The sequence below is a fragment of the Ammospiza caudacuta genome, chromosome 8 (genome assembly GCF_027887145.1).
Source record: "Ammospiza caudacuta isolate bAmmCau1 chromosome 8, bAmmCau1.pri, whole genome shotgun sequence".
NCBI classification, from domain to species: Eukaryota; Metazoa; Chordata; class Aves; order Passeriformes; family Passerellidae; genus Ammospiza; species Ammospiza caudacuta.
In genome coordinates this window covers 8,515,348-8,541,871 of record NC_080600.1, presented here as the reverse complement: position 1 = coordinate 8,541,871, position 26,524 = coordinate 8,515,348, and the positions used below count along the sequence as shown (strand labels likewise).

The 26,524-nt window shown below is 44.8% G+C and overlaps 1 protein-coding gene across 4 annotated transcripts in view; it reads right to left on the bottom strand.

The window, feature by feature from the left end:
• LRRFIP1 (LRR binding FLII interacting protein 1) overlaps positions 1–26,524 on the bottom strand; it is a 108,544-nt gene that overhangs the window by 52,689 nt on the left and 29,331 nt on the right. For 2 of the 4 annotated variants that reach the window (XM_058810020.1, XM_058810018.1), the window contains exons 2-3: positions 9,212–9,298; positions 2,639–2,656 (exon numbers count right to left, since the gene is read on the bottom strand). In XM_058810020.1, coding sequence (XP_058666003.1) covers positions 2,639–2,656; positions 9,212–9,298 — 105 coding nt within the window. The remainder of the gene's footprint in view (positions 1–2,638; positions 2,657–9,211; positions 9,299–26,524) is intronic. The other 2 variants (XM_058810021.1, XM_058810019.1) reach the window with 1 other exon arrangement.

Sequence of the window (26,524 nt, the reverse complement as noted above, 5' to 3'; positions counted from 1 at the left end):
TTTCTTCCTCTCAAGTCAGCCTGTCAAACCTGGTCTCAGGAATTTTGTTGTTTTAATGGTGTCCATTAAAATGATTCCTGCGTGAATTAAAATCACTGGCCTAAAGCACAGCAATAGACAAATGGAAATCCTGCTAATGAAGGAAGAATAATATGTATTTTAGAGCTTTCTTACAGGCTTGAGGAGGCAGGAGTATCAACAGCCAAAACCTTAGGAAATTATTTTTAAAAAAAATCAGAAAGCTGTTCTGTATTGCACTCTGGTTTTAGCACTCACTCAATGGTATTAATGCAATTTTATTTTACCCTTAAGACCTCATTCACCTTTTACTGATAAACCAAACCAAACAGCTGCACATTCTTCAGGGCTGTATTACTTTATTCCCACTTCAGATTCATAACCCATGCACCAGCTTGTTATAAAAGTAGCTGTTATGCACATCTCAGCCTGAGAATGACCCCTGAGAATTCCATGAACTCCCAGAGCTGTGTGCACAATGAGAACCTGCAGATTATATGCTTTGTAGTAAAGCAGGTCAGGTAAAGCCTTATTAGAGGCTTTTTAGCCATTAACAGACTGAGAACATTTTCTAACACTAGACATCAATTTAAAAAACTGAAACACACTATTAAAATGGAGAATCCTTTTTCACACATAGGAAGGATCCATAAACACATTTGTAATTTCTTTGGGGTTTCTGCTTTCTTTTCATGCCCTCTGTTCCTGACACTGGTTTATGAATTCAGCCTTGCAAAAGGCAGATAAGGAAACAGCCCTGACAAGACTTGCTATGTCACAGTTTAAGTTCCACTTCCAGGCTTTTCCTTCTCCATTTCAAATTACTCAGCTACGTGCTTAACATCCCCTGAAGAAAAATCTTAATGAATGACACTGCCCAGAGACTATTCTCATTTATAATATTTTAAAGAGCACGTGTCATACTGGACTGAACTGGTGGTTTTTAAGCTCTCAAGTATTTTGACCCCTCACAGCCACTTTTCTCAGCTCTCCCTCTACACCAACTCATCTGTTCTGCCCCCAGGGGCCTGGTTCCAATGGGCTGAAGGAGGAAATGCTGCTTTTCCATTCATTCAGGTTTCACTTAGAGGCCCTTGCTTGACTCAGGTTCCCTTCCACCTTGAAAAGTGATATTACAATTCAATAATTAATGATGTCAATACCATTGAGAGAGAACTCCAGATGCGATTTGCTCACTGAGCGCCAGCGAAACTGCCGGACTCACAAACTCACCATGGGATGTTGGGAGGATAACCCACTTATCTCCTCATCCATGTCAGGACACCAACAGTAAACAACCTCCTGGGCTCCCAGGGGGCTGCTTCTGCACCAGGAGGTTAAATTAATTCCCATAAAGAAGATTAATAAGGAGCCTGTCGATCCATGGGCAGACACTGAGTCACTCAGCACGCAGTCAGCTCCAGAAATAAAACCAGGAGTGAGAGGGACTTGTTGTCAAATTGATGGGGTCAGGATTAAATAGCAGAGCACATGATTTGAGCAGCTCTCTTCATATACATACACACTCCAAGAGGAGAACAGCACTCCCAAGAAGCACATGCAGGGCTGGGTCAGGCTTTGAAACATGCAGTTAGGGCAGCTGGAGTGCCAGAACAGAACCAAGCACACTGTGGTTTAGGGAGACATTCAGCACTCAGCAAGCAATAAAAACACTCTCAAAAAAAAAAAAAAAAAAAAAAAAAAAAAAAAAAAAAGAAAGAGAAAGATTCAATAAGGTAGAAAATGGCAGGCTTGAAGAAAAATGTGCTTTCTCCCTCCCTGTAAAAATTCTTGGGAGTTATTTCTGTTTCTAGGTGCCACTCAGCTCACATGCTGAAAACCAGGCTGTTATATTCAGTGATGTCTGGCTGAAATAACAGCCAGACATCACAACACAAACCCCAAAATCTGTTTCTACATGGCAAATGACCTCAGTTAGAGCTACTCTTATCATCCTCTTTGCCATCATCATGGAAAGGAAACTGGGAAGAGGAAAGAGATCATGACTTTAAACCGAGATGAGAGAGGATTAAACAATATAAAATCACATTTAATGTGTGGGTTGAAGGCCATACAGTTTATTTACCCAAGGATTATGAATTCAAACACAGCATCCCTGATTTCCTTCAGTGACTTTGTGCAAATAAAGTCATCTGCAAGTCATTCTTCCTGCTGGCACCTGTTAAATGCTTGCCCAGCCTGAAACACTCCAGTGATTTTCTTGGCCTTCAGCATATGAACAGAGGTGACACAGGGAGCCACTGTGCCCTCCTGTGACCCTGCTTTGCCAAGTCACTTCTCTGTTACTGCTTATCCTTTGCCAAACAGGCTGTAGGAAAAAATCACATTAAGTGCCTGACCAGACACACCTTACATGGGTCACCTTCCCCCACTGCCCTTGACTGTCCACCCCACGATTATGGGAGGGGAGGGCAGAATTACATGGAAATTTGCAGTCTGCTGGGCATCTCCCACTCTTCAGAGGATTTCCAAGGTTGGACTCGAGGATCTTGGAGGTCTTTTGCCACCTAAATGGCTGTGTGGTTGTGAAACTGCAGCAAGACTCACAGGGTGGGAAGAAGAAGGCATGCAAACAAGAAGGAAAGCGAGCAAGCCCTACCTTCTGCACCTGATAGATCTGGGGGGAAAGGGGAAAGGGAGAGGAAAGAAACAAGGAACAAAGCTAGCATGAATGATGGATACATAGCAATGCTCCACAGCTCCTTCTGGAGGGAAAAAACAGCGTTTATAGAGAAAATACAGCAGAACATCAACACACAGAAGAGCACAGTGAAGCCCTGTGGATTCAGGCAGGACAAAAGCAGCGTTTGCATCGTGGGCCTCCTCCATGTGACTGGCTAGAGCACGGCATTCCTGTTCCCATTCCCACCAGGCCCTGGGGTGCACATGGGACATTTTATCCCCAGGCTTTGCACCAGGCCAGAGCCCAGCCCAGCTGTGAGCCAGGACCTCTCATTTTTCCAGCCTTCCCTCCACAACAGGAATGGATGCCCAAATATTCACCCGGGACGAGTCGCGTATCTACCAGCACAATAAAAGCAAACAGCATTAACTACAGATCAACTGTTCCTCTTTGGAGGATAGAATTTGTCCTTGAGGGATGAATCACAGTTACAAAAGCACCAACCCCACACACCTCTCACCTGTGCACAGCACAGTGCCAGTGTGTGAAAATTCCTGGGAAATTCCTTGCACAGATATTGTTGGCATTGAAGCACTCCTGCAGGTTGCTCTGTCAATTTTTAATGTTTCTGTGGAGCTTCACACCATTTTCAGGCTTTAATAAATGCCCTGCTGACAGTGTTGTTCCATAGTCTTGGAGCACTTTGATAAGACACAAAACCTTTACAGCCACTCTACCTGCACCTGAATTTTCTGCTCTTGGAGAACTGCTCTTGACTGATGAGCTTTGTGAATCCACATGAAAACAGAAAATAGGTTTTTTCTCACATCTTTCCTGAAACCAGAAATGTTTCTGGTTACCCCAAAAAACCCTTCTTGTTCAAAACCACCTGGCTGCACAATCCTCTGGTGGCAAGGCAGTGAGATCTCCCAGATTTTGGGGAATTTGGAGGATCCTTGGCATTCACTGCTCTCAGGGATACGCCATGGGAACCTGGATGCCAGTGCTGGGAAGCAAAGCTTATGCCTCTCAATCCCTGCCCTCCTGATCAGGTTCCCCTTCAGGAAGGACAATGCACAAACCCAGATTAATGCCTCAGCAGCTTTAATTCCCATTCCAGCAAGCACAGGAGGGAAAATTAGGACCCATTTTAAAACCAGCATTCCCACCACACAATAACCACCCCACTTCTCTAAGAAAGCCATGGAGAGGAAAATGAACTGGGCCCTCCCACAAGGCTGCACACAATTCCAGTTTCTGGCTTCTCCATGGCACACTCAGAGTGCCTTTCATCCACACACAGGAGCCAAACACCACAGGTTCAAACCTGGCAATTACCACACAGCTGATTAACCTCAAAGCTTTAACTTTTCCATTCTGGTTTCTTTCACCCACTCCTCAAGGCAGCTCCATGGAATCCTTATTTTTCAAACCCAGTGCTCCAGGCCTGGCACAGCAGGGATTCATTCCCTGCTGAGTCCAAAGCAAGGCACACAAGGACCCAAATTGCCAATGGACAGGATAACAACAGGGCGCTTGTTCAGGCCAGGCACTGTGGAGGGAGGTGGAGAGGCTTTAGGGATAAAGCCAAATTCATCATTTAACTATTCCAGCTTTTTATAAAACCTGGACTTCTGGAGGAGCCCATTAGCCAACAGGCATTACAGCTCTGCTCCGAAGTGACTGATCCCTCAGCAGTGCCTGAGGGAAAGGTGTCCCTGTCCATGGCAGGGAGGTTGGAATCAGGGGGTTTTTAAGGGTTTTTCCAACCCTTAAAAGTCATTTTAGGATTCTGTGATGACACTGTCCTCTTTAGAAAAGAGAAAACATATACTTTTAAACAATCACCTCTGTTGCAGATGTGTCCCCCCCAAAAAGAGTCCATACACATCTAAGCAGTCAAATGCTTTCAAGAACAGTTTCCTCTATTAGGGTACACAGTTTTCTGTATTAGGGTATGACCAAAACACCCAAATGTGTTTCATCCACAGTATTAACAGCAGACAGCTTTCCTGATTTCCTCATCAAATGAGGCTGCGCACAAAAATAAAATTTTTCATAGAAGTATGTTTAAAACTGGACAGAAAAAGCCATGGTGGCAGAAGAAGAGTCTGCTAAAAACATCATCCACATCATCCCTCTTCAAATTTTCCTGGGCATCTTCACAGTGAGTGTAGAAGACACAGATGAACCACCACAAACCTCCTCCATTTCCTCCCTGCTTATGTAAGCACCAAGTTTCATAGCCAGTCTCACCCCTCCCCATTCAAGCCACAAGAATCTGCTTTTCCCTTTTTTTTTTACTAGAAAGCATCGGTAGTGTTATTTTATTCCAAAGAAATATGAATCCAAAGGGGGAAAAATATGTGCAAGTGAGGCAAGGAAGGAATTCACAAAGCAGCCAAGGCAAGTTTCATGCTGTGCCCTTAAAGCAAGTGCTGCAGATGAAGGCAGGAGAGCAGCACAGTGCACTTGCCTTGAACCAGAAGTACAGGCTCATCTGCTATGTGAACTGGCAGGGAAGAATCTTATCCCACCGATTAAGGAGTGGGAGGAGATCAGTCTCTTTTCACTTCAGGCACTAATATCAGCTTACACTGTGGTCTCCAAGTGTCAGCCCTTGAAGAGACATTTAAAGCCTTGCCAGCAGAACACACAGAAAGCACTCCTACAGAAAGCATTCTCTGCAATTAGCTCTACTGCTGCAGCTTTCAAAAACTGTTACTGTTAAATATTGCTTGGGAAAAAAAGGGTTTAATACATTTCAGGTCAAGCTTCTGAGAGGAAAAAATAAATACACAGGAAAAAAAATATTCTTCCTCCAATTTTACCTTTAACAAATTGTTACTCAGAAAAACTGGGCTGCCCACTCCTGGCTTGCTGTTCTGCATGAATTAACAATAAATACCTGAATGCACACAGGAATTTGTCTCAGGACCAGGCACATCTCAACAGGACAAATCAAAGGGACTGGTCTCAGACTCTGCAGCTGGAAACCAAGTGTTTCAAAAGCATGGCAGTATGTATGGTAAACCAGGACCCACCACTGCTCTAAGTCCTACCAGTGCTGGGAAACCAGGGAAGGGAGGAAATACCAAATATCCTAATTGTCCTTCCAGCTCAGAACAGGCCCTGGCAATGAGAGCTGCCCTGCACTCACTGATGTGTGCAAGCAAACCAGAGAATTTAACCAGACTTCCAGATTAATTATTTACATCTTTGGTGGGGACAACAAAGCAGTTCTGAATGAGAAGCCAGAAGTATACAAGCTGTAACACTCGTCAGACCTGTGCCTTTCCTAAAGCCTCATCACCAAGAACACATTCTCTAATAAATAGAGGAATTGATTCACATCTCTGTGATTCAGGAGTGATCAACACCCTTATCTTCAGAGGGACTCCCCATGTCCTGGGCTGATCTCACAGTGTGGGCAGCAGGAAAGGGGGAATTCTGCCCCTCTGCCCTGCTCAGGTGAGACCTCACCTGCAGAGCTGCTGGAGAGAGTCCAGAGGAGGCACCAGGATGATCAGAGGGATTGGGCAGCTCTGCTGTGGGAAAAGGCTGGGAGAATTGGGAATGTTCCAACAGGAGCCCCATCCAACAGGAAAGATGGTGCAACACAAAGGGACTGGAGTGACAGCACAAGGGGGAATGGCTTCCCACTGCTGACACTGGATTTTGGGAAGGAATTGTTCCCTGGGAGGGTGGGCAGGCCCTGGCACAGGGTGCCCAGAGAAGCTGTGGCTGCCCCTGGATCCCTGGAAGTGTCCAAGATCTGGTTGGACAGAGCAGCCTGGGCTAGTGGAGGTGTCCCTGCCCATGGCAGGGGGTGGAACAAGTTAAGTTTAAGGTCCTTTCAACTCAACACATTCTGGGATTCTGTGATCAGGTCACAATTCTTGCGCTCACTTTTTGCTTCAGCTTCAGAAAACACTTTTCATGTACCCAGCTTATACTTCCCCATGAAACTTGTGCTCACCTTCTCCTCTTTAGCTTCCCTTCCCTGGAGAAAAAAACAAAACAACAAAGAAACCAAACCAAAACAGCCAAACCACTGGCACAGTTATCCTTCTTTGTGCTGCCTGGCACGAGGAGGTGCCAGGTGAGGAGATGATGCTGCCTCTGGAGCACACCTGCAATCCTGCCCCACCGCAGAGCAGTCTCCCACAGGAACTTTCCCACATCTCCCCCTGCAACTGAGAGCTCCCTGCCAGAGGCCCAGCTATACCTGCTGCACCATTTCTCAATCCTGTGTGCAGACCCTTCATGCAAAAGTCACCCAATTACTTTAAAATGAGGGAAATGAAGTGCAAGATTGAGAAATGTCATAAATATGAGGTGGTGGGCAGGAGAGGAGCCAGTTTCCAAACCCAAATCATTAAAACACTCTCTTTCACTGCCATAGTTATAGCCTGTAATGGTAGCACCTGGAAACTTTTAACTCAGAGCAGCAGTGTAAATATATTTCCAAGTAATCCATGCTCCACAAGAAGCCTGCCAGGGCATGCACATGGCTTAAAGCATGAAAGACTACACACACACGCAATAAATTCATTTATTGCTTTTTAACTCCAAGAAGGGACTTAGGGCTCTAAAAAGCCTTCCGAAGTAGTAAAGCAAGTGCTTTAACTCCTGGTTATTTAACATGGCAGCAGTGCAAAAGCGCTCTTTATGTTTCTGAAAAGTTTGCAAAGGGAAATTAAGATGGCAGAGAACCAGGTGTACAGATCCCAGTGTCACAGCAGGGTCCCCTCCAAGGAAGGGGTAGGTGCCAAATATCTTGTGTTGATCATTGCTTGGGATTTTCTGTATTTTTGTTTTATTGTACCTGCAAGACACTTGTGGCAATGAAAAACTTCCTGCAGCTCTCCTTAACATCTCTACCTGGCATCTGGGGGCTAAGATTAAACTATTTCAAAAAGTTACAGAATATCCAAGCATGTAAAACATTAAATAAATGTGCCATTTATGCCAGTGAGTTACAAAGCAGATTGTGATGCGTATCTGGCTGAGCTTTCAATGACTGTGGTATTTCACAGGGACATGCTGCCCTGCCCAATTTCTATCTACCCAAAGCTTTCACAGGTTTTCAGATGACAAGCCCTTAATTGCAGGAGCTTTAGTTTTCACGCCTAGATTTCAGTTTACCAAGACACCCTTTGCAGCATCAGCTTTTAATCTGCAAAGGGGTCATCAGCTTCATTAAGTCACCTGTAAATTAGATGGTGTCACTGCCAGGACACCCCTATTTACTTTGCTACCCAAACAAAACACGTGGTGCCTGTTTAGCACAGCCGTCCCACGGCTGCTCCCAAATCCCCCAGCCCTGACTGCTGGCACAGCAGTGACAGCACCTCCCAGGCTGGGCCAGGCTGCAAGAAACATCCCTCAGACAGCAGCAACTGCAGCAGGAGAAGGCTCCCACCTTCCCCAAGCTCTGTGTTTGCAGCAAGGGAGCTGAGACACATCCAGACCTGCCTCACCAGCAGCGGAGCGTGGGCAGCCTGCCCAGGAGCTCCTCTGTGGGCTGGCTGCTGCAGCCTGCACCAGCACTGCTGTCACATCCTGATCCACATCCTGCTGTCGCTCCTCATTCACTGCTCCACAGCTCAACCAGATCCTGCTCTGCACCCCAAAGCAAATGCAGAACCACTGAATTACAGAATGGCTTGGGTTGGAAGGGACCTTAAGATCATCAAGTTCCACCCCCTGCCATGGGCAGGGACACCTTCCACTATCCCAGGGTGCTCCAAGCCCCATCCAGCCTGGCCTTGGACACTTCCAGGGATCCAGGGCTTCCATGGGCACCTGCGCCAGGGCCTCACCACTCTTATAGGAAAGATGTTTTTCCTAATATCCACTCCAGCTCTGCCTTCTGTCAGTGTGAAGCCATTTCCCTTTTTTCCTGCCCCACATTTATTCCTACTAAGTATTCCCAGACCTTGCCCCCAGACTCCCTTCTTCTTCATTCTCCTTCAAAAATCTACTGAAAAAATAAATTGTGATTACTGTTGTCCCTCTAACCTCAACCAGAGTGGTTGTTGCAGCCACTCTGCTGCTTCACTGAATGCACATCACCAAGCACAACTTTTGAGAGCTCCTGGTTCAGTTCACCAGGTAGGCAATGCTTTGCCAAGTGCAGTTTCTACCCTTGCCCCTGCCAAGATCAAACTTGGGGAGAGCAGCAGCTTCACAGCAGGAAGCAGAACAGCTTCCCACTGGAGTTACACAAAGAGCCAGGAATCTTCCATATTCATTGGATTTCTAACGAAGTGATAAGAATCCAGCACCTCCGACAGGCACAGAAGGAAGCTGCATACTTCAAAGTTTAACATTAAACAGGAATTGCTAACCACCAGGATTTTCTGTGAATAATCACGCCGGCTTCACCGAGACAAAATCCTTGCGTTTTTCCCAGGGTTTTCTACGATCAACATTAGCTCCACGCAGACTATTTCAACAAAACACAGACGAGCCCTCTATTCCAGGATCTCTGAACATCCTCCTCCCTGGAAACAACCCAGGCACCCCCCAAAGCCCCGGCCTTACCTCCTTCTGCTGCCTCTCCAGCTCTTTCATGCGGATCTCCCGCGCCTCCGCCCGCGCCGCTCGCTTCGCCGCGAGTCTGGCTTCAGCCTGGGAAGGGGAACACAGGCATGGGATGAGATCAAAGCTGGCCAACCCAACGGGGAGCACGCTCTGGAAGCAGGGCAGGCAATGGGGAGGTTTGACTGGGCAAGGCTGTAAACACATCTGTAGGAGTTAATTCCCTACTGCAGGTAATGGCCCTGCCTTCCCTAACTTGTTATCGTAACACCCCCGTGCAGGCACTACCCTCCCTGAGCACACTTGTGTTTAAAAGAGATCTTTAATTATTATTTGTGTGGCTGAGAGGAAGCAGGTTGATTTGTTTATTGCTCGTTTTGTTTTGGGTTGTTTTGTTGGGTTTTTTTCCCTCCCCTGCAGCATGGAATTTTTTTTATTGATGAATTAATTTGACCAACACCAAACACATTATGTGCCATTTTTCCTAACCACTGACACTGTGCACACGTACCTGGGGTACAGGAATTGGGTAAACACTGGAGTTCAGTATGCACAGCTAAGGCTGAAATTATGGAGAGAAAATGCACTAGCTCCATTATAAATCTCCAAAATTCCATATTCCAGTCCAAACCTCACTGGAGTGGAATTCTACCAAGAACAGACCTCTTGAGACACCTATGGTGCTTCCTCACTTCAGCCCAGGTGGAAGTGATGGAACATCATAGAGAGTAACATTTTTATTATTCTGCTTTAAATCCCAGGCAAAGCCAGTAAGTCTGATACAAGAAAAAGTAAAATTAGTTCAGGTTTGCTACAGCACAACCATGAGCAGCTCAGAATAGCTCAGAAGGGAGCCAAAGGCAGAACTCATAGCCACCCTGGTGTTGCACCCAACTCCTCTCTTCTGAAACCTTTCACTGTAACTACAGCATCCAAACTGACAGGAAAATCTGCCGTAACAGCAGGGTCAAGCACACAGAGAAATCAAAACACCAGTGTTTTCAGTAGTGCTTCTAAACAGAAGGAAAACCACCAAAAAACAGAAAGTGTAATTTCTTTTCCCTTCTGTAAGTGCAGTCACCACTCAAGCCTAGGGAAAAGTGTCACAGCCTCCAAAAACACAAACAAAACATGGGGAAAAAAAAAAAAAAGCCAAAAAAGGGAGTAGGATGGTTGAAACCTGCAGTTAACAGAAAAGGGCTGATGAAAATCAAGCACAAGCTGATGCATGGGAGGACCAGGATGATTTAAATCCTAAAACCTCAGACTGGAGAGGACCAAGAGGGGATCTCGTCAATCTATACAAATCCATACAAACATCCCAAAGTCCACCAAGAAGGTGGTGCCAGACTCTTCCTAGTGGTGCCCAGTGGCAGGATGAGGAGCAATGGCCATAAACTGAACCACAAGAAGTTCCACCTCAGCACGAGGGAGAATTTCTGTTCACTGAGGGTGAGCACCCCAAACCCACCTGGACATGTTTCAGTGTCACCTGCTCTAGGTGACCCAGGGGATTGGACTGGGGGACTCCAGAGGTCCCAGTAAAAAATTACTTCTAAAAAGGAAACAAGCCTTCTCAGAGAATTTTTTAAAAGCCCAAGGTAGAAAGAGTAAAGAGCTGGTTTTGCACAGAGCTGCTCTCCATGAGTTCTTTGCCTGAATTTCAAGGTAAGTGGCTCTCCATGGACAGAAATTCATAGCAGGAGCAGATTCTTCACACCTGCACCCAAAACCATCCCCTGCCATAACCTGTTACTTACAGAGCCAGGTGACAGCAGGCTCTGGGTGCAGACATGAATCCCCAAACGTGTTTTCAACACCACCTCCCAACCTGAAGCAGTCTGTCCATGAAAATAAAGACCCAGCCCTGCTGCTGGGCAAAGCCTGGGTGGAATCCTTGGCTGGCAGTGCCCTGACCCACCTGCAGTGTTTGGAATTGCTGATGACACCCAGTATCCAAACATGCCCTGAAATGTGTGCTGAAATCACTGCTCTGGAAACAAGCCTGGTATTGACTTCATGTGATCCCTCCTGTTTATTTAAAAATAAACACTTCTGTTTATGTAAATAAACACTGGCAAACCCCACCTGACAGAGGTGAGGAATAACAACAGCATAAACTGGTTTTTTCCTATGGAAAACAAAGGGCCCTAAAGTCTCCACAAACAAAATACACCAAACAGTACAGGCTGTGTATCCCCAACTTCCAAAGGCAGAAACAAGATTATTTGGATGTTAACATGATCATAGCTGTCATCCTCATGAATTTCAATAACCAGCTGAGCTTTCACATCAGAACTAGGTGCCTATATGGAAAATTCAGGTATAATTCAAATTAGACATATTTCCCCTTGCCTTCCTTGTATGATAAGAGCCAAAGGATTTACACACTTGCTAGCTATGTTGAAGAATTATATATTCTCCCAGAAGCAAGCACAATACAATATGAAGTGAAGGAACTTGAGAAATAGGAAAAAAATTATTAATTTAGCCAGTTTTTTTCAGGCCTTCCTGAGAATGAATGAGGCTTGCCAGTTTCTAAATTACAGATACCAACTGCAGGAAGTTAAATGAATTTTACCTTGTGCAAAACCACACATTTTGTGTGTCATTTCTTAGGACATAATTCTGCTTTTAGTGCCAATCCATGGTGCATCTCTACCTTATTCTATTTCATCTTTGCAGCCCTCCAGCTGCCCATTTAAAGCCAACCTGCAAACCTTGTAAGAATAAAAAACACATTTTCACTCAGCAGCTTTGACTAACAATGGCTTACATCTTGGAACAAGCATATTGTTTATTTATGAACTTTTTCTTTCCATGACCACATCAGCCTTAAGTATCTTTGAATAAAAAACAACAGAAACAGTATCCTGAGTTCTTGAACTTTAAGCTGAAAACCTGTGGCTATCACAGACTGGTACCTTTGTAAGAAGTCATGTAGTTGTATTTCATTCTGAACACTCATATTTTAAAGCAACTCATTTTCATCACATTGAAACAAATAATTACAGAATTGTTTGGGCTGGAAGGGACCTCAGGAGGTCTCATCCACTCACCAGCTCAAAGCAGGGTCAGCATCACATTCAGACCACACTGCTCAGGGCTTGGACCAGATGGCTCCTGAAAACCTCAGAGTTTGGTGGCTCTGCAGCCTCTCCAGGCTCCTGTTCCCCTGCCTGACCATCCTCATGGAGTAAAGGAACAAATCCCCACCAAATCATGCTCTTGGCTCCTTAGTAACCCAAACTTCTCTGTCAGAAGGCTGCTGTCCCTTAAGGGCTGCATCGGGCAGTAAGGAATATTTTCAAGCACTTTCTCAAGGATGTCTGGGTGCCATTTAGATGGTTACACAGTTATTTTCACCGTGGTTCCTGACCAAACACCAGCTCATTTGTGCTGGACAAAGGAGGGTTTGTAAGAAACAGGCCATCCTTCCCTAAAGGGTTTTTGAGCCCACAGCAAAATGAGACAAGGGGGGGACAGGAAATATGCAAAGAGGAGGAAAAAAAGGCTTCAGTATGAGAGGCTACCCACAAATCTTGGAGGGTGCTCTCCAGCTCAACAGAAATACATCATGCTATAGAGTCAGGCCAGCCATCAAATGGTCAACCTGTGGCCTTCACCATCCCATTCCTAGCATGCTTTGGTGGATGGAATTACTTAACTCAGAATGAATTGTTGTTTAATACTCTGTAGGTGGCACGGGTGATGAAGCTGGTATCACCTGTGAGCTCAGAGGAGGTAAATCCATCAGGACAGGGAGGAGCCCACATCTCACTGGGTAAGGAGTTATCAGAGTCAAACCAAAGGCTGCTAGCAAGCCAAACAAACCCTGCAGTGAGGGTGGGAGCCTGTTGCACACAGATTTTCCTGTGCCAAAGCCCAGCTCAGGTACAGTGGGTGCCCCCCAGCACAGCACAGGGCAAGGACATCCAGAACAGCCCCAGCTGCTCAAGCTGTGAACCTTTAGGAGATGAAAGAATAAAAAACACAGGCCAGGCTTTCAGACCCACACAGAGCAGTGTCAGATTTATTTATTGAGGGCCTCTTCCTCAGCAGCATGGGCGTGACGGAACGCATCGGGGTTTGTCAGACCACACTCTGCGCCTCCTGGACTCTGCTCCGTGCTATAAATACCTTAATTTCTTGCACAGCCTGCAAGCAGCAACACTAACTTTACATTTCTCCCTCTGTGCTGACTAAACCAAAACAGGCTTTGCCTGGCTGACTTTGGTCTTTGTCCAGCCCAAGCACTTGACAGAGTCACCTCACCTCTAAGGGCAGTAGCAGAGGCAGACACTGCAGCCTGCAAGAGACACTGCTGAACATTAGACAACCACCCAAAAATTCACATACTTCTGAAATTCAGCTTACTAAAAGCTGTTCTTTAGGCTGCCTAAGGCATAAAAAACTATTCAAGGAATGAAAGATTTAAAAAAAATAAATTAGAAATCACTAAGACTGAAGAAGTCTCCTTGACTTCTTAAAATCATCTAAAATTCATCAGTGACTCAGCAAGCAATACAGGCCTCAATCAAAAGTGACAGATCATTGTCAAAAACAGAAGAATAAAAATACGAAGCCTAATTGCACTCATTACCAAGCTTTTGCAACTTCCCTTTTATGAAATATTGCTCATCTGACAAGGAGAAATGGCAGCTTCAGCCCTACTGAGCATGTCACACCAAAAAAACCCAAACCTCATCAGAGGCTTCTGTAAGGCCCCATGGGCAAAACGAGAGGAGATGGCTGAGATGAACACAGAACTGGGCACCAGCTGAAAAATCATCACCCTAATTTATGGGACTTGCTCAAATACTACAAATACACACACTGAATTCTTGGGTTTTTATTGCAGTTGCTCAGAATGATTTACAGTCACCAAGCCCTGAAAGAAATGCACTGTTGAACTCCAAAACGCTCCTTGCTTTTGCAGGGCTACTTGCTCAGCACTTGACACTGCAGCTTTAGGGTCACTCAGCCTGAAAATAAAACCCCAGCCCTGTGCAGCAGCAAATCTCTACCCTGGCTTAAGGAGTTCAGTATGTTTAGATCTGAAGAGGGAAGAACTGAGCAGGTTGTAACAGGAGCAGAACTACATATGAAAAAAACACCAAAGCAGGTGTTGGGTGTCAGCTGGAAAGGGTGAGAAGCATCTTCTGCTGCCTGCAGAAGTTGGGATAAGTGGGAGCACGGGATGTGCAGCTGCTGTGGAGAGACCCCTACCCCACAGAGCCCCCTTTCAAACCCCACTGGTGGGGACCAGGCCTGGCTGTGCCCGTGGCAGGGGATGGAGCACAATGGTGACGGAAGCCGCGGCTTCCCGGCCCCGCGCGCGCGTTGGGGAAGCTGCGCTGTCACCGTGGCACGATGAGAGAATTATCGAGGTGAGCTGCTAAGGTAGAGGCCAGTGAAACACACACACACACATCCTGAAGGTGTGCATTCTCAGAGCCTTTCCCTCCTGAAACAGCCAGGGCTCCATTGTTCGCCCGGCAGCCCCAAGACACAGCCAACAAAGGCAGGAAGTTACGCTGCTTTTCTGAGCGGTGACAAATGACCATGTTGACTTGCCACATAGTTACATGTGTAAGAGTTTTCCAGCTATACAAAGCACCCCTCAATTCCAGTGCACTCCAAATTACCTGCTTCTAAGGCTAGTAATCAAAGCCAGTGTCATATTTGTCGTGGAGGATTGAAGTGTTAGCTTGCCAGCACCAAACCATACCCAGAAAAGCTCTCTGATCCCACTGCCAGAGAAACCTTAAAACACAAGTCTGCCTGACTAAATTACACCTGCTCCCTGTGAGCAACCACTGCTGGGCATTGCTGCAATAACTATTCTCAGGCTGATTTAAACCTCTTGCCAACATGCATAAGACACAGCCAGCCAGTCATTTTTTGGGCCAGCAAAATTTTTCCTGATGGATGCTGTCCCATTCCAGTATTCTGTATCCTCTTCCTCAAATATTATAGGACTGTTCATTCTGTTTAGCCAAGTCACACTCCATCAGTCAAAAACCTGATAAGGTTCCTTGCCCTCCTACATAATTTAAAGTCTGTTTGAACATGCAACACCCGATTTGCAATATTCCTGTAACACAGCTGACCAGCATAGCTGTCGGGTAGAACCAGTGCTAACCCATGGCAATGTTTTTCCCTGTCTCCATTTCAGCGGCATGTGACCTAACCCAGGAGTTCCAGGAGCTCACCAGGTGAGTGGTGACTATTAGCATGGAAACAAGAGGGACTACGTTTAAGAGGTTAAGGCAGCATATTTATCGGACTTTTTTTGCATATGAGTTATAAATACATACAACACTTTGCACCACTTACTCATATGGTAATGAACCCGTGAATCACACAGGGCTCGGTCAGTCCACATCCTGCTTTACCCCTCACCTTTCTCTTAAATGCAAATCACTACTCAGAGGCAGCAGGCTGATGAACCTTAACCTACACGTAACCATAGGGATTCCCTTCTAATACCCCGACAGCACATCCTGAGCCGGTCAGACAGCTCCTGTCCAGGGATGCCCGACCCGCCCGCGGCCACCTGACGGTCCCACGGGGCTGCTTCGACATTTACTCAGCATTCATTTCCCAGGTTCCGCTGGCACGAAGGCTCCCGGAGCAGCTCAGAGCTCACGTTCTGCTCAGCGACTGTGCAAAGCAAGACCGGGACGATCCCCCGGGGCTGGGCGCCGGCCGCCTCCGGGCACCGCACGGAGCTGTCCCGGCCGCCTCCGGGCAACGCACGGAGCTGTCGCGGCGGCGCTGCCCGAGCCCCCCCGCAGCCCCCCGGCCTTACCTGCTGCTGGGCAGCCGGGCTGAGGCACTCGGCAGCCGCGTCCATGGCTCCCGCTGCCGCCGTCTGTCCCCGCCGGGGCCCGCCCGGCACGGCCCGGGGGCGGAGCGGGGAGCGGGCGGGGAGCGGCGCTCGGAAGAGCCGGGGCAGCGCACACACACTCTCACATTCTCTTATACACACACACACCTGCGGGGCATCGCTCCGGAACCCCCACGGAAAGCGCCTCCCCGCCTCCTTTGTGTCCCCGAGGAGGAAAACCAGAGCATCCCAAGAGCTGGGCGCCCTCCCTCCCTCCGGGCTGCACATCCATGCTTCTAAATGTATATTCCTGTTCGCGCCGGGCGGCCTTTGCATGGCACAAACAAACCGCCCCACCGCTGCTAATTGCGGTGCTAATTATATCGGGGCTGCGGGTTGCGATGTGTGGAGCCGAGCTTAAAATGAGGCATCCACGCTGGTCTTGGTTTTATTCTTTCAGAAATGGAATAATGGGGAAAAAAAATGTAAAACCCCAAAATGTGTGATTGAAGTCTGACAGTATAGCAGAAGAGCAATCGGGAGTAGTGGCTGGCCAAAAGATGGATACCCTGCATTTCAAAAGGTGATGAGGTGGATGCGCCGAAGGCACAGAAGGATTAGAGGGCACAAGTGGCTTTAAGTGGCACTAAACGGATCGATACCCCAAAACAATTGGAGACAGGGTCACAGCAGATATCCTAGCTCCACGGAGGTTAATGCCACCTGTTGATTCCACCGGATTTTTCACCCAAAGCATCTCTCGATTCCCCTTGACTTCAGCTGAAGCTCGCTCACCCATGCCCTCCCAAAGGCCAGGGAGAAACGCCCGGGGCCGTGAGAGCTGCGAAGCCTCAAGAGCTCACTTTACCCATTACTGCCATTCCTCAGCAGCGACAGCAGAGCACTCGGCGAGTCATCTCTTCCTGGCACGGGATTCTCCAGGGCCAGCCAAACAGGTTGCTCCTTAGCAACTCAGCCTGCGCCCTCCTTCCCGCTCAGGAGCCCAGCGAAGCCTCCACCCAGCGGCTGAGCTCAGTTTTTCCATGAGCTGCCTGCCCAGCACAAGGAATCTGGCTGCTCAGGCTGGCACAGCACACCCTGCCATGCTGCTGACTGTATTTTAGCTCATTTGGAAGCACTGGCACTGTTTTACACTTGGGGGCAATCACTTGGCAGTGCCTGGAACCAAGCCATGTCCCACTGTCCCTGGGAAGGCCAGTCGTGCTTCCTTTAAATAAGAGGGATTAGGGATGGTCTAACTTGCACCCTGCCCCTGGGAGAAACCCTGCTTAGGTCAGGTGAAGCTTTACAATTGTAAAACGGCCTGGTTTTATGTGAATCATGGAACTACAGAATGGTTTGGGTTGGAAGGGACCTTAAAGTCCATCTCATTCCACCCCTTGCTATGGGCAGGGACACCTTCCACTATCCCAGGTTGCTCCAAGCCCCATCCAACCTGGCCTTGGACACTTCCAGAGATCCAGGGGCAGCCACACCTTCCATGGGCACCTCAGCATCCTTATAGGGAAGAATTCCTTCCCAATATCCCATTTAATGCTGCCCTCTGTCATTGTGAAGCCATTCCTCTGTGTCCTGTCACTCCCGTACACTTTGTCAAAAGTCTCTGTCATTTCTATAACAATTCTTTAAGTACTGAAAGACTGCAATAAGATCTCCAAAGTCACATCTTTCATTAACCTCCAAAGCCACCAGTTGAGCCTATGAGTTATTTTTAACTCCTTCACCAGGTAAATGACCCAACTTTGCTTCAACAAAATAAATCTCAAATCCACTCCAAATCTAAACCATCTCAAATCCACTCCAGCACGTGCATGAAGAAACAAATAAATACTCTGTGTTCCTGTGGAGCATCTATAATTTAAATCTTCATTTAACAGACACTCACTTCATCCTCCAACAGGTCTGTCTTTTTTGAATAGCCCTAAATCCAAGAGGAGTCATGCCCTAATTCCCAGAGGCTGCTCAGCATTCAATTTTGGTGCAGGTAACAGCATGATTTGGGGCTTCCAGCAATATTTGGTGCTCAGCTGTGAAGAAAGCATTTCTGCACAATGGCAGTTCACCCCAAGGCAGCCAGGACCAGGCACTGGAGTAAATTCTTCAGAAAAAATACATATTGCCTTAAGTGAGACATTTTAACAGAGAAGGGGAGTGATGTTAACTGTGTAAATCTGAAGCATCAGAACAGCTCAGCGTGACAAATATCTTCATCTTAGCTTGAAACAGACAATTTGTTCTGGTTCTTGGTTAACAGGAATTAACCTCCCCTTACATTCACTGGCAAATCTCGACAGATTTTGCAGTGTCACTTGGAAAATACACTGAAAATATAAATTACTCCCCCCTGCACACACACCTTTTCCTATTGACTTTCCAAGCCAAGATGTTTGGTTTTACTGGGTTTACTTGAGGAAGCACTTCATACATATCCTGGGATAAATTCAAACAAACAGCTCTACTACAGACCTGCTGGGTAGGAACTGAAGGATCAAGAGGTCTTTTTAATGCTAGCAAACTTCCATTTCCCAGCAATACAGAGCTCTGAGCACACACTTCAGCATTTTGTAATTGATTTTATGTAAAAGAAGGCTCAAAATTCCAATCAGGTCCTGACAAATCCCCTCAAAAGTGCAATGTCTATCTCGTCACAGCTCTCTCCTACTCAGAAAAACAGCAGCATCTTCTAAAACTGGTATTTATTTATTTATTCAGCACACAGCTCTTGTGTCCATGCATTTCCCATGTGAAATAGGATGCTGTGGAAGAGTGACATTAATTCCAGGACATTTCTAAGCAGGAAGGATGTCCCCATTTATGCACTGCACGTACTACAATGCTAAACTGAGCCTATGAAAAACAGGTAATGGGAGACTTAGAAGGGGGGGAAAAAAAGAGTAATTTGACACTTCCAGAAACCTGATGGGATAACTGTGAGCTGGGTATGTCTAAGCAGAAAGTAAAAACGAAGTTTACTGCACTTAGGACAGCAGTTCTGATTCCAGTGACACAGACTCCTTATCTCCCTGTGGGGAACACACCTCCCCTTTGCAAACACACACGCACAAAATGCATGCCTGCACTCAGAACAAGGCAATCCTCATCAAATGCTGGCCCAAATCCTAAAAATCAGCTTGCCAGAACTGTACTTTACCCATAACAACCAACAACAGAGGAGCTGTGTCAAAAGCAAGAGGGAAAGATCACCCAGTCAGCCTCCAGGTATGTGAATATCACTGATAACTCAAATTCCAAGGAATTTGGCCCCCAGCACAGCTCATACTCAACTGACTTTTATTTTGTCTTTAAGGCATGTTATGGGCAGGTTAAGAGGCAAGCAAGTAGGAATAAAGTAGTCAAAACCTTTAGAGACAGGTTTAAAAAGAAACCTGCACCTTAGAGCACTCTGGCTCCAGCTTAGCCCACCTGAGTATTAATTCTTCAGCCACTTCCCAACACTATCCATCACCAACATATCTAACTCAGATGATCTCATTTATAGCTATAAAAATGAAATTCTGTTGTGCATTTCCTGCATTCTCTTCAAGTGGTGTCACTGTTGGTGGATTTGCCAGTGTTGGGTTATTGGTTGGACTTTGATCTTTCCCAACCCAAATGATTCTATGATTCTTGGAATTTCGGTAATGACCGTCAGTGTCTTATTCAGTCCTGGCTTTCCAAACAATGGGAACAGGGAAATAAAGTCTTGTTTTGTGGAAAAAAGCTTAAAAATACTTTATATTAGAAGAAATATTTGGTTACTCCAATTTTTGGGGGGTTTTCTAACAAGGTTCACAGTGTTGTTCTTCGAATGCTGAAGAAAGCCAATAAAAACCTCAGGAGTGACACCCAGCCGAGGTCAGAGGGACAGGAAAAGTGACATCTGTGCCTCATCACTCCACCACCCCGGCCTGCTGGGCCAGCCTGGCACGCCTGGAGCCCCGCTGGCCACGGGAACAAAACCTCCTTGCGGTGGCCACCACCGAGGCACTGGGCTCCAGCACTCGCAGCCAAGCACTCCTTAGGAAAACAATGCCCGGTTTTCAGTGCCACAATCCCCTGCCAGGATCAACAGATTATCCTCTGGCCAGCCTGCACAGCGGCCTGCAGGGAGGAGGAGGAGGAGGAAGGAAACTGCTGGATCAGGCACAAGTCACACTGAGTCATGCTCCAAATGAGCCTGTGGCACATTTGTCATTCAGCCTCAAAACAGTGATGCCATCAACAGTTGGATATTGAATTGGTAGAACCCCAGAGGGCTGAGAATTTGAAACTTAAACCCCAAATTTAGAAAAAGAAAAAATTCTATAATTAACTTAAGGCCATAAAAAAACCTTCCAAAATTAATTAACAACACTAAAATTACAAGTGTATGGTTTATATTATTATTATAAGTATATAATTTGTACAAGTATATCATTCATATTATTATTAGAATTATATAGTTCAAATAAAACTGTATACTATGGAGTTTAAATAAAACTATATCCTATAGTATATGTATATGGCTATATGTACAATAGATATAAATGTCTATATGTATAATATATATAATGTCTATATAGACGTGTGTCTCTATGTAAAATATCACATATATGTCTCTGTATAATATCACATATGTCTATAGGTATAATATAAAGTTATATAACTATATATATTATAATGTTGATTATACATATATTATCAAACTATAATAATATAATATAATATACATATTATACACTATATATTATACACTATATAATATATACTATATATTATATTATACATAAATTATATAATATATATGCTATATATGCTATATAATATAATATATATTATATATTACATATATAATAAAATAAATGAAACAAAACAGAAGTTTTAATACAAAAACTAATCCCTCTTCTTTACCTTCTTCTTCCTTCTTTCTGCATGAGTTTAAGTAGTATTTTGCAATCAGACCAAAAAAGTCTGCACTGCGGGCTTTGAGTGATTAGTTTTTGAATTAAAAGTAAAAATAATTCAAGTGTGATTTGTTATTTATCTAGTTTAACCTTAAAAAACCTTATAACAAAAGATAATTAACCATTTTGTACCTTGTTAGTAAAATACTACAAAACTCACTACCTATAAAACTATAATATAAATAAGAAAAAATAAACATTTAAACCTAAACATGAAATATCATCTCAAAAGCTTCAATCCCAACCTTAACAAAAGTAGTAAAAAAGTAGTAGTAGTAAAAAAAAAATCCAAAACCCAACATTGAATATATTAAAGCTGGACTACTTCAGCTTTAGAAATTGGAAATATGGGTAGATAAAAGTTTCAGAAATTGGAAATGTGGGTGGATGAAAAGTTACATGATCTTCCTGTTGCAGAAGTGACAGATTCAAGAGTGGCTCCTATAATAAAAATTCCGGCCCTAGTCTTAAGCTTTTCCATTCCTTTGCTTAATAATGAATAAAAAACAGATCAAACCAAAGGGGAAAAAAGAGTTTTGGTTTGGATTATCTCACAGAACCTGAGTGTAAAAAAGCCTGTGTAAAAAAATACAAAAAGGATCCAGCAAGAGCATTTTACTTGTAGGAAAGTGCTTCTCTGCTGGTGTATCCATAGCATGAGGCTTTGCCATCTCCAGAGCTCTACTTCCAACCTAATGAGATTAAAGAGTTAATTAACTATTTAACCATTAAACCATTCATTAACTATTCCCACCAGGACTGTAAATGTTGTGGAATTAGAAACCCAACAGTAATTCCAAAAAGGGCAGAGGTTCTGTATTCCATCCTACCCCATCAGGGACAATAGGTGGGAAAGCACCACCAGGATTTGTAAGCTCTGGGAGTGCCATGGTTAAGTCACCAAGCTCTCCCACTCAGAACACACACACAAAAAAAAGAAAAGACAAATCAAATTCACAGTAAAAATCAAGTCCAAAAAGTCAGACTTACAGCTAACCTTCATCAGGGCTTCAACTCAAATATTTGACTGCATTCACTAGAGAGAATGAACTAGGATGGCACCTTCAATGAACAGGGATCACACCCTCTGCAAACACCACAGAATCTCATTATCAAACATTTTAGCAAAAAAATTGGCAGTTCCCTTTGAGAAGTGTCCAGTTTTCCCATAGAATGAGGATAATAAAGTACACCTTCAGTGGAAACCTGGCCAGAAGAACTACCGTGATGTTCCCATGAGCACCCTGAGTGCAGCCTGAACCCATGTCCCTGCTCAGGCTCATCCACACCCTAAATCCTACAAGCCTGAAGTTTGGTGGGAGATTAAATGATGGCAAGTTTTTCTTGCAAGGGCATTCCAGGAGCGATTCCCAATTTTGTTTTTTAGGGTTTCTCTGAATGGCAGAGATCTGGTTTTCTGTTTTCCTTCATTCCAAGCAGTGGGAACAGGCATTCCCTCTGCTCTGACATGCCGTGGGTGCTGCTGTGAGTTATCTCAGTTTAAGGGCTCAGCATTCCTGGTCCTCTTGCTCAACATTTGGAGCCCAAGACTGGGAAGGGGAGGAGGGAATGAGAGCCACGACTAATGAAGGAATTTATACATGAGCACTGTGCACTTTGGAGAAACATTTGCTGATGTGTTTGCCAGGAAACCCATATTGGAGATAGAGCTCAGGCATGCGAGCAGAGGCTGCAAAGCCTTGTTGACACAGACCTTTCCCCCCACAAGAAGGAGGAGAATGTTTATTCTGCACTGAACAGCCTGTACAATGCAAGACACAATTAGGGACTTGCATCCTACCTCGTAAATTATATTGCCCTGGAGTCCCAAGGAGCTGCTGCTAAAAATACAAAAATAAACAATATTTAGTCTAAACAATAATTGAGCTCCACCAGGATTACCAAAGCAAATCCTGCCACGAGGAATTGATCTTAAAACACCTCTTAAAACCGAGGTATCTTGTTATCATTTCCATCTTGGCGGTGGTTTAGAGGCATTTATTATCTCAGTAAATGTTTTTGTTGGTGGGGTTTTGTTTTGGTTTGGGTTTTTTCTTCATAAGCATTGTAGCTCTGCTCTCCAGCACCACTCTATATATAGAGTGCACCACTTCCACCGCTATTTAGCAATCAATCACTCGTGCTGTTTCCACTCCAAAAAAGCAAAACAGGGATGAAAGAGCAACTCCAGGATAGGATGTTGGCTGGCAGCTCCTCAGTTAGTATCAACTGACCACATTTACGTCACTTCTTCAATTGGCATTTTCTCCCTAAATAGCTCTCTGGTCAGTAAGTGGTTGGTCCCACCAGGCAGGAATTTGGATACTCCTCTCTCTACAGCTGTTACCTCTGAGAACAAATCCATGTGTTTTCTACACCCTGGATAATACTGCAGCCATGGATTTACATCAAGACTGGCAACTCATGGAAATAGTTTTGAGGGGGAGTCCAGTTGACTTTGGAAACAGCTGGATCACTCATATAAATAAGTTAATCAATCAGAAATGATAACTAGAAGGAGAAAAAAAAAAAAAAAAAAAAAAAACCACTGGAAGCATTAGCAAATATGGGCTGGAATTTCACAAGGAAAGCATAAAAATCTTCCCAGTGTTGTCTCCAGCAATAGTTATTTGCATGGAGCTGCAGCCAGTGGTTTCTTCTTTTTTACCCAACTTCTTTATAAAAAGAGAGAAGTTTCTCTTCTGCAGTGACCTCTTGTAGTTGTCTCTATGGCACCAGCAGTGTTTTGCAGCAACAACTGTTATCCTCATTTAAAATTTAAATAAAACTGAACCTCAGAACACCCAAGCAGAACGGTTGTATTGCGGAGTGCCACTTAAATACCATATTTCTGTTTGATTGCAGGACTGCAATTAAAGTCACTCAGAGCTCACAAACAAAAGAGCTGAGCTGTATTTCAGACTCTTGGTGCTTGACTTCTCTTTGGAAGCAAAGCTCCAACCAATGTTTCCCACTGGGGACTCGTCCTCAGGCACCAGCACACACTTAACAAGGAGCACACATGCAAAATTAATTCAGCCACTGCTACACTTTACTGAAGAGCAAACACATTTGTCATGACCACAAAGTAAAGCACAATAACCCCATTTGGAACCTGCAATGAAGTGCAATTCCTCATCTGGTTGCTTTACAGCATAAACACAGGTTGGGGAAGGCTCTGGGGCTGAGTGGGTGCCAACATCTTTTTGATGCATGGACAGAAACAGTGGTTTTGTTATTTGGAGTATAAATAAGAAGTGAAATTGAGGGACTGCTACAAGCAATGCAATCTATGGGGATCACCCTCTGGTCCCCACTGAACTGCAGATTTCATCTGAATGAAAGGTGGCAAATCCTGAGCACAGCTCTGCACATAGAGCACATTAAAATGTAGATACAAACCCCAGCAACTGTTTAAAATAATGCTCACACTACCAGCTAAAGAAAAGAAAATCACAAGTTTTGAAGTAAAGGTTACTGATGCTGTTCTAGGGATTACCCAGTCTGTGACACAAAATAATATAAAACTTCAAGAAAAGATATAAATAGAACACTAAATTCTGCTTTTTTTTTTTCCTCTCAAATCAAGTGCACCTGCTTCCTGGTTTAATCTCAGCCAAAATCCCACTTCTGCCTGCATCACAGAAAGAATAAATATATTTACAAGGGATTCATTCTGTGTCAAACAACAGCACTGGGTCTCCACAGAAGCCTAGACTTTGCATGCAGGCACATTTAAGATTGATTAATTCTTTTAAAGCCAGGTAAAATGAAGATCAAATGTTTCAGGTAATCCACTGAATCCTCTCCAAAGCTGAGATTTAATACACATATTGCAGTTCCTGGGCAGAAACAGTTCAACATGAGTGAAGTGAAGGAAACTGCAGTGCTGAGACAAATCCTATCATTATTGTGAAATGGTGTAATATCAGAAATTACATCATGTGAACTGCTCTTGTTTCAGTGTCACACTCATGTGGCCCCTTCCCATTTTGCAAGAGGTCAGGACAATTTGTCTTTTAAGCTTCAGAGGGAAATTCCTGGAAGAGTTTCACGCCAAAAAACTCAAAGTGAAGTTGCACAGGTCTCTGCCATCAATTAGGAGCAATGAAGAAATCCACAGCACTCCAGTTTCCTGTCCAGAGAACAGAGATTATATGTCCAGAGCTCATCTGTCTCTCTGGAGGAAAACAAACATAAGCAGTATTTCTACATCCTCAGGCACAACACATTTTAGATGTGGAGATTTTAGGCCAGCAGAACAATTGAGAAATTACAAGGGAAAAAAAATATTTCTCCCAGCTAGAGCATTTGCATTTATTTAGGAGAGCACATGGGAGGTATTTTTGGGGTTTAACTTTCAGGAATAACTCCCTTAAGAAGGGCAGGAGCCCGAGGAGCGCGAGTCAGAAGTGCTGACTACAGGAGAGGAGGTGTCAGAGGTTTCAGCGCTGCCGAGCCTGCCACAGCTGTGCCACTGCCTCATCCCTGCTCTGACAGAAAGGCAAACCCTGCCACAGATTAACAGCACAGTGAATGGATCAATTCCTGAAGAAAACTGAATTAAATGTTTTACAGATTTAGCACCCTTGACATAAAAGGAGGTGCACAGAGGAGCAAGCCTTGAGGCCATTACCCCACCCAGTGTATCAATCAGAGGAGAAGCACTGATTAATTCCTCCATCTAAACACACCAAGAATGAGCTCCAGGCTTGTTTGAACTGGCCTGAACCCCACAAGAGGGAGCAGCAATCAAGCAAATCAAGTAAATCAAGCAGAGCACACTTTTCTGTGTCCCTAAGGAGGCACTGCTTCCACCACACAAAGCTGGACCCCTGAATTTTCAGTATAAATGTTTAATTACATGGTTATTCTCTCATTGAGGATGTGGATGAAAATTACCATTAGAGGATAAGGGACACTCCTCTGAATTCCTAACGAGGACCTGGCAATTCAGCATTCAATTATTACCATCACCAGATAAATTTCAAGCACTTATGTCAAGAAGCAAAGCTGGCAGGGGAGTTGGGATGTTCAGAATGTGTTAAGCCTCCAGACCCCCCAGATTCTCAAAATAACCCACAAATCCTAGCTAGCTTTATTTTGTAAGTAATTCCTGTTCTGCACCCTCACTCTCTGCTCCACCTCCAATACTTTTGAAGGACTCAAACAAAACCTACAGGGTTTTTTATTTAAATATTTATTTAATAACCAGCCTGCCCAAAGGTAACAGCTTCCACATTCAGCATCACTTTAACAGCAGGAAAAAAAAAACAAACATGAAGAGGTTTGCAAAGGTTCAGAATATCATTCCTGCAGGCTCCCACAGCCTTGTGGCTAAGTGGAAGAACAGGCGGCAGTGTGCTGTGCTGACAGATGGTTTTTAAGTAGGAGCACCTCAGAGCCCAAAGCAGAAGCTGAGGATTCAACTAAAAGCTGTTTTTAGGGGCAGAACCTCCTGCCTTGTTTTGTCTCCTACCTCCCAGGCTCAGCATTTTGGGACTCATTAATCATTTATTG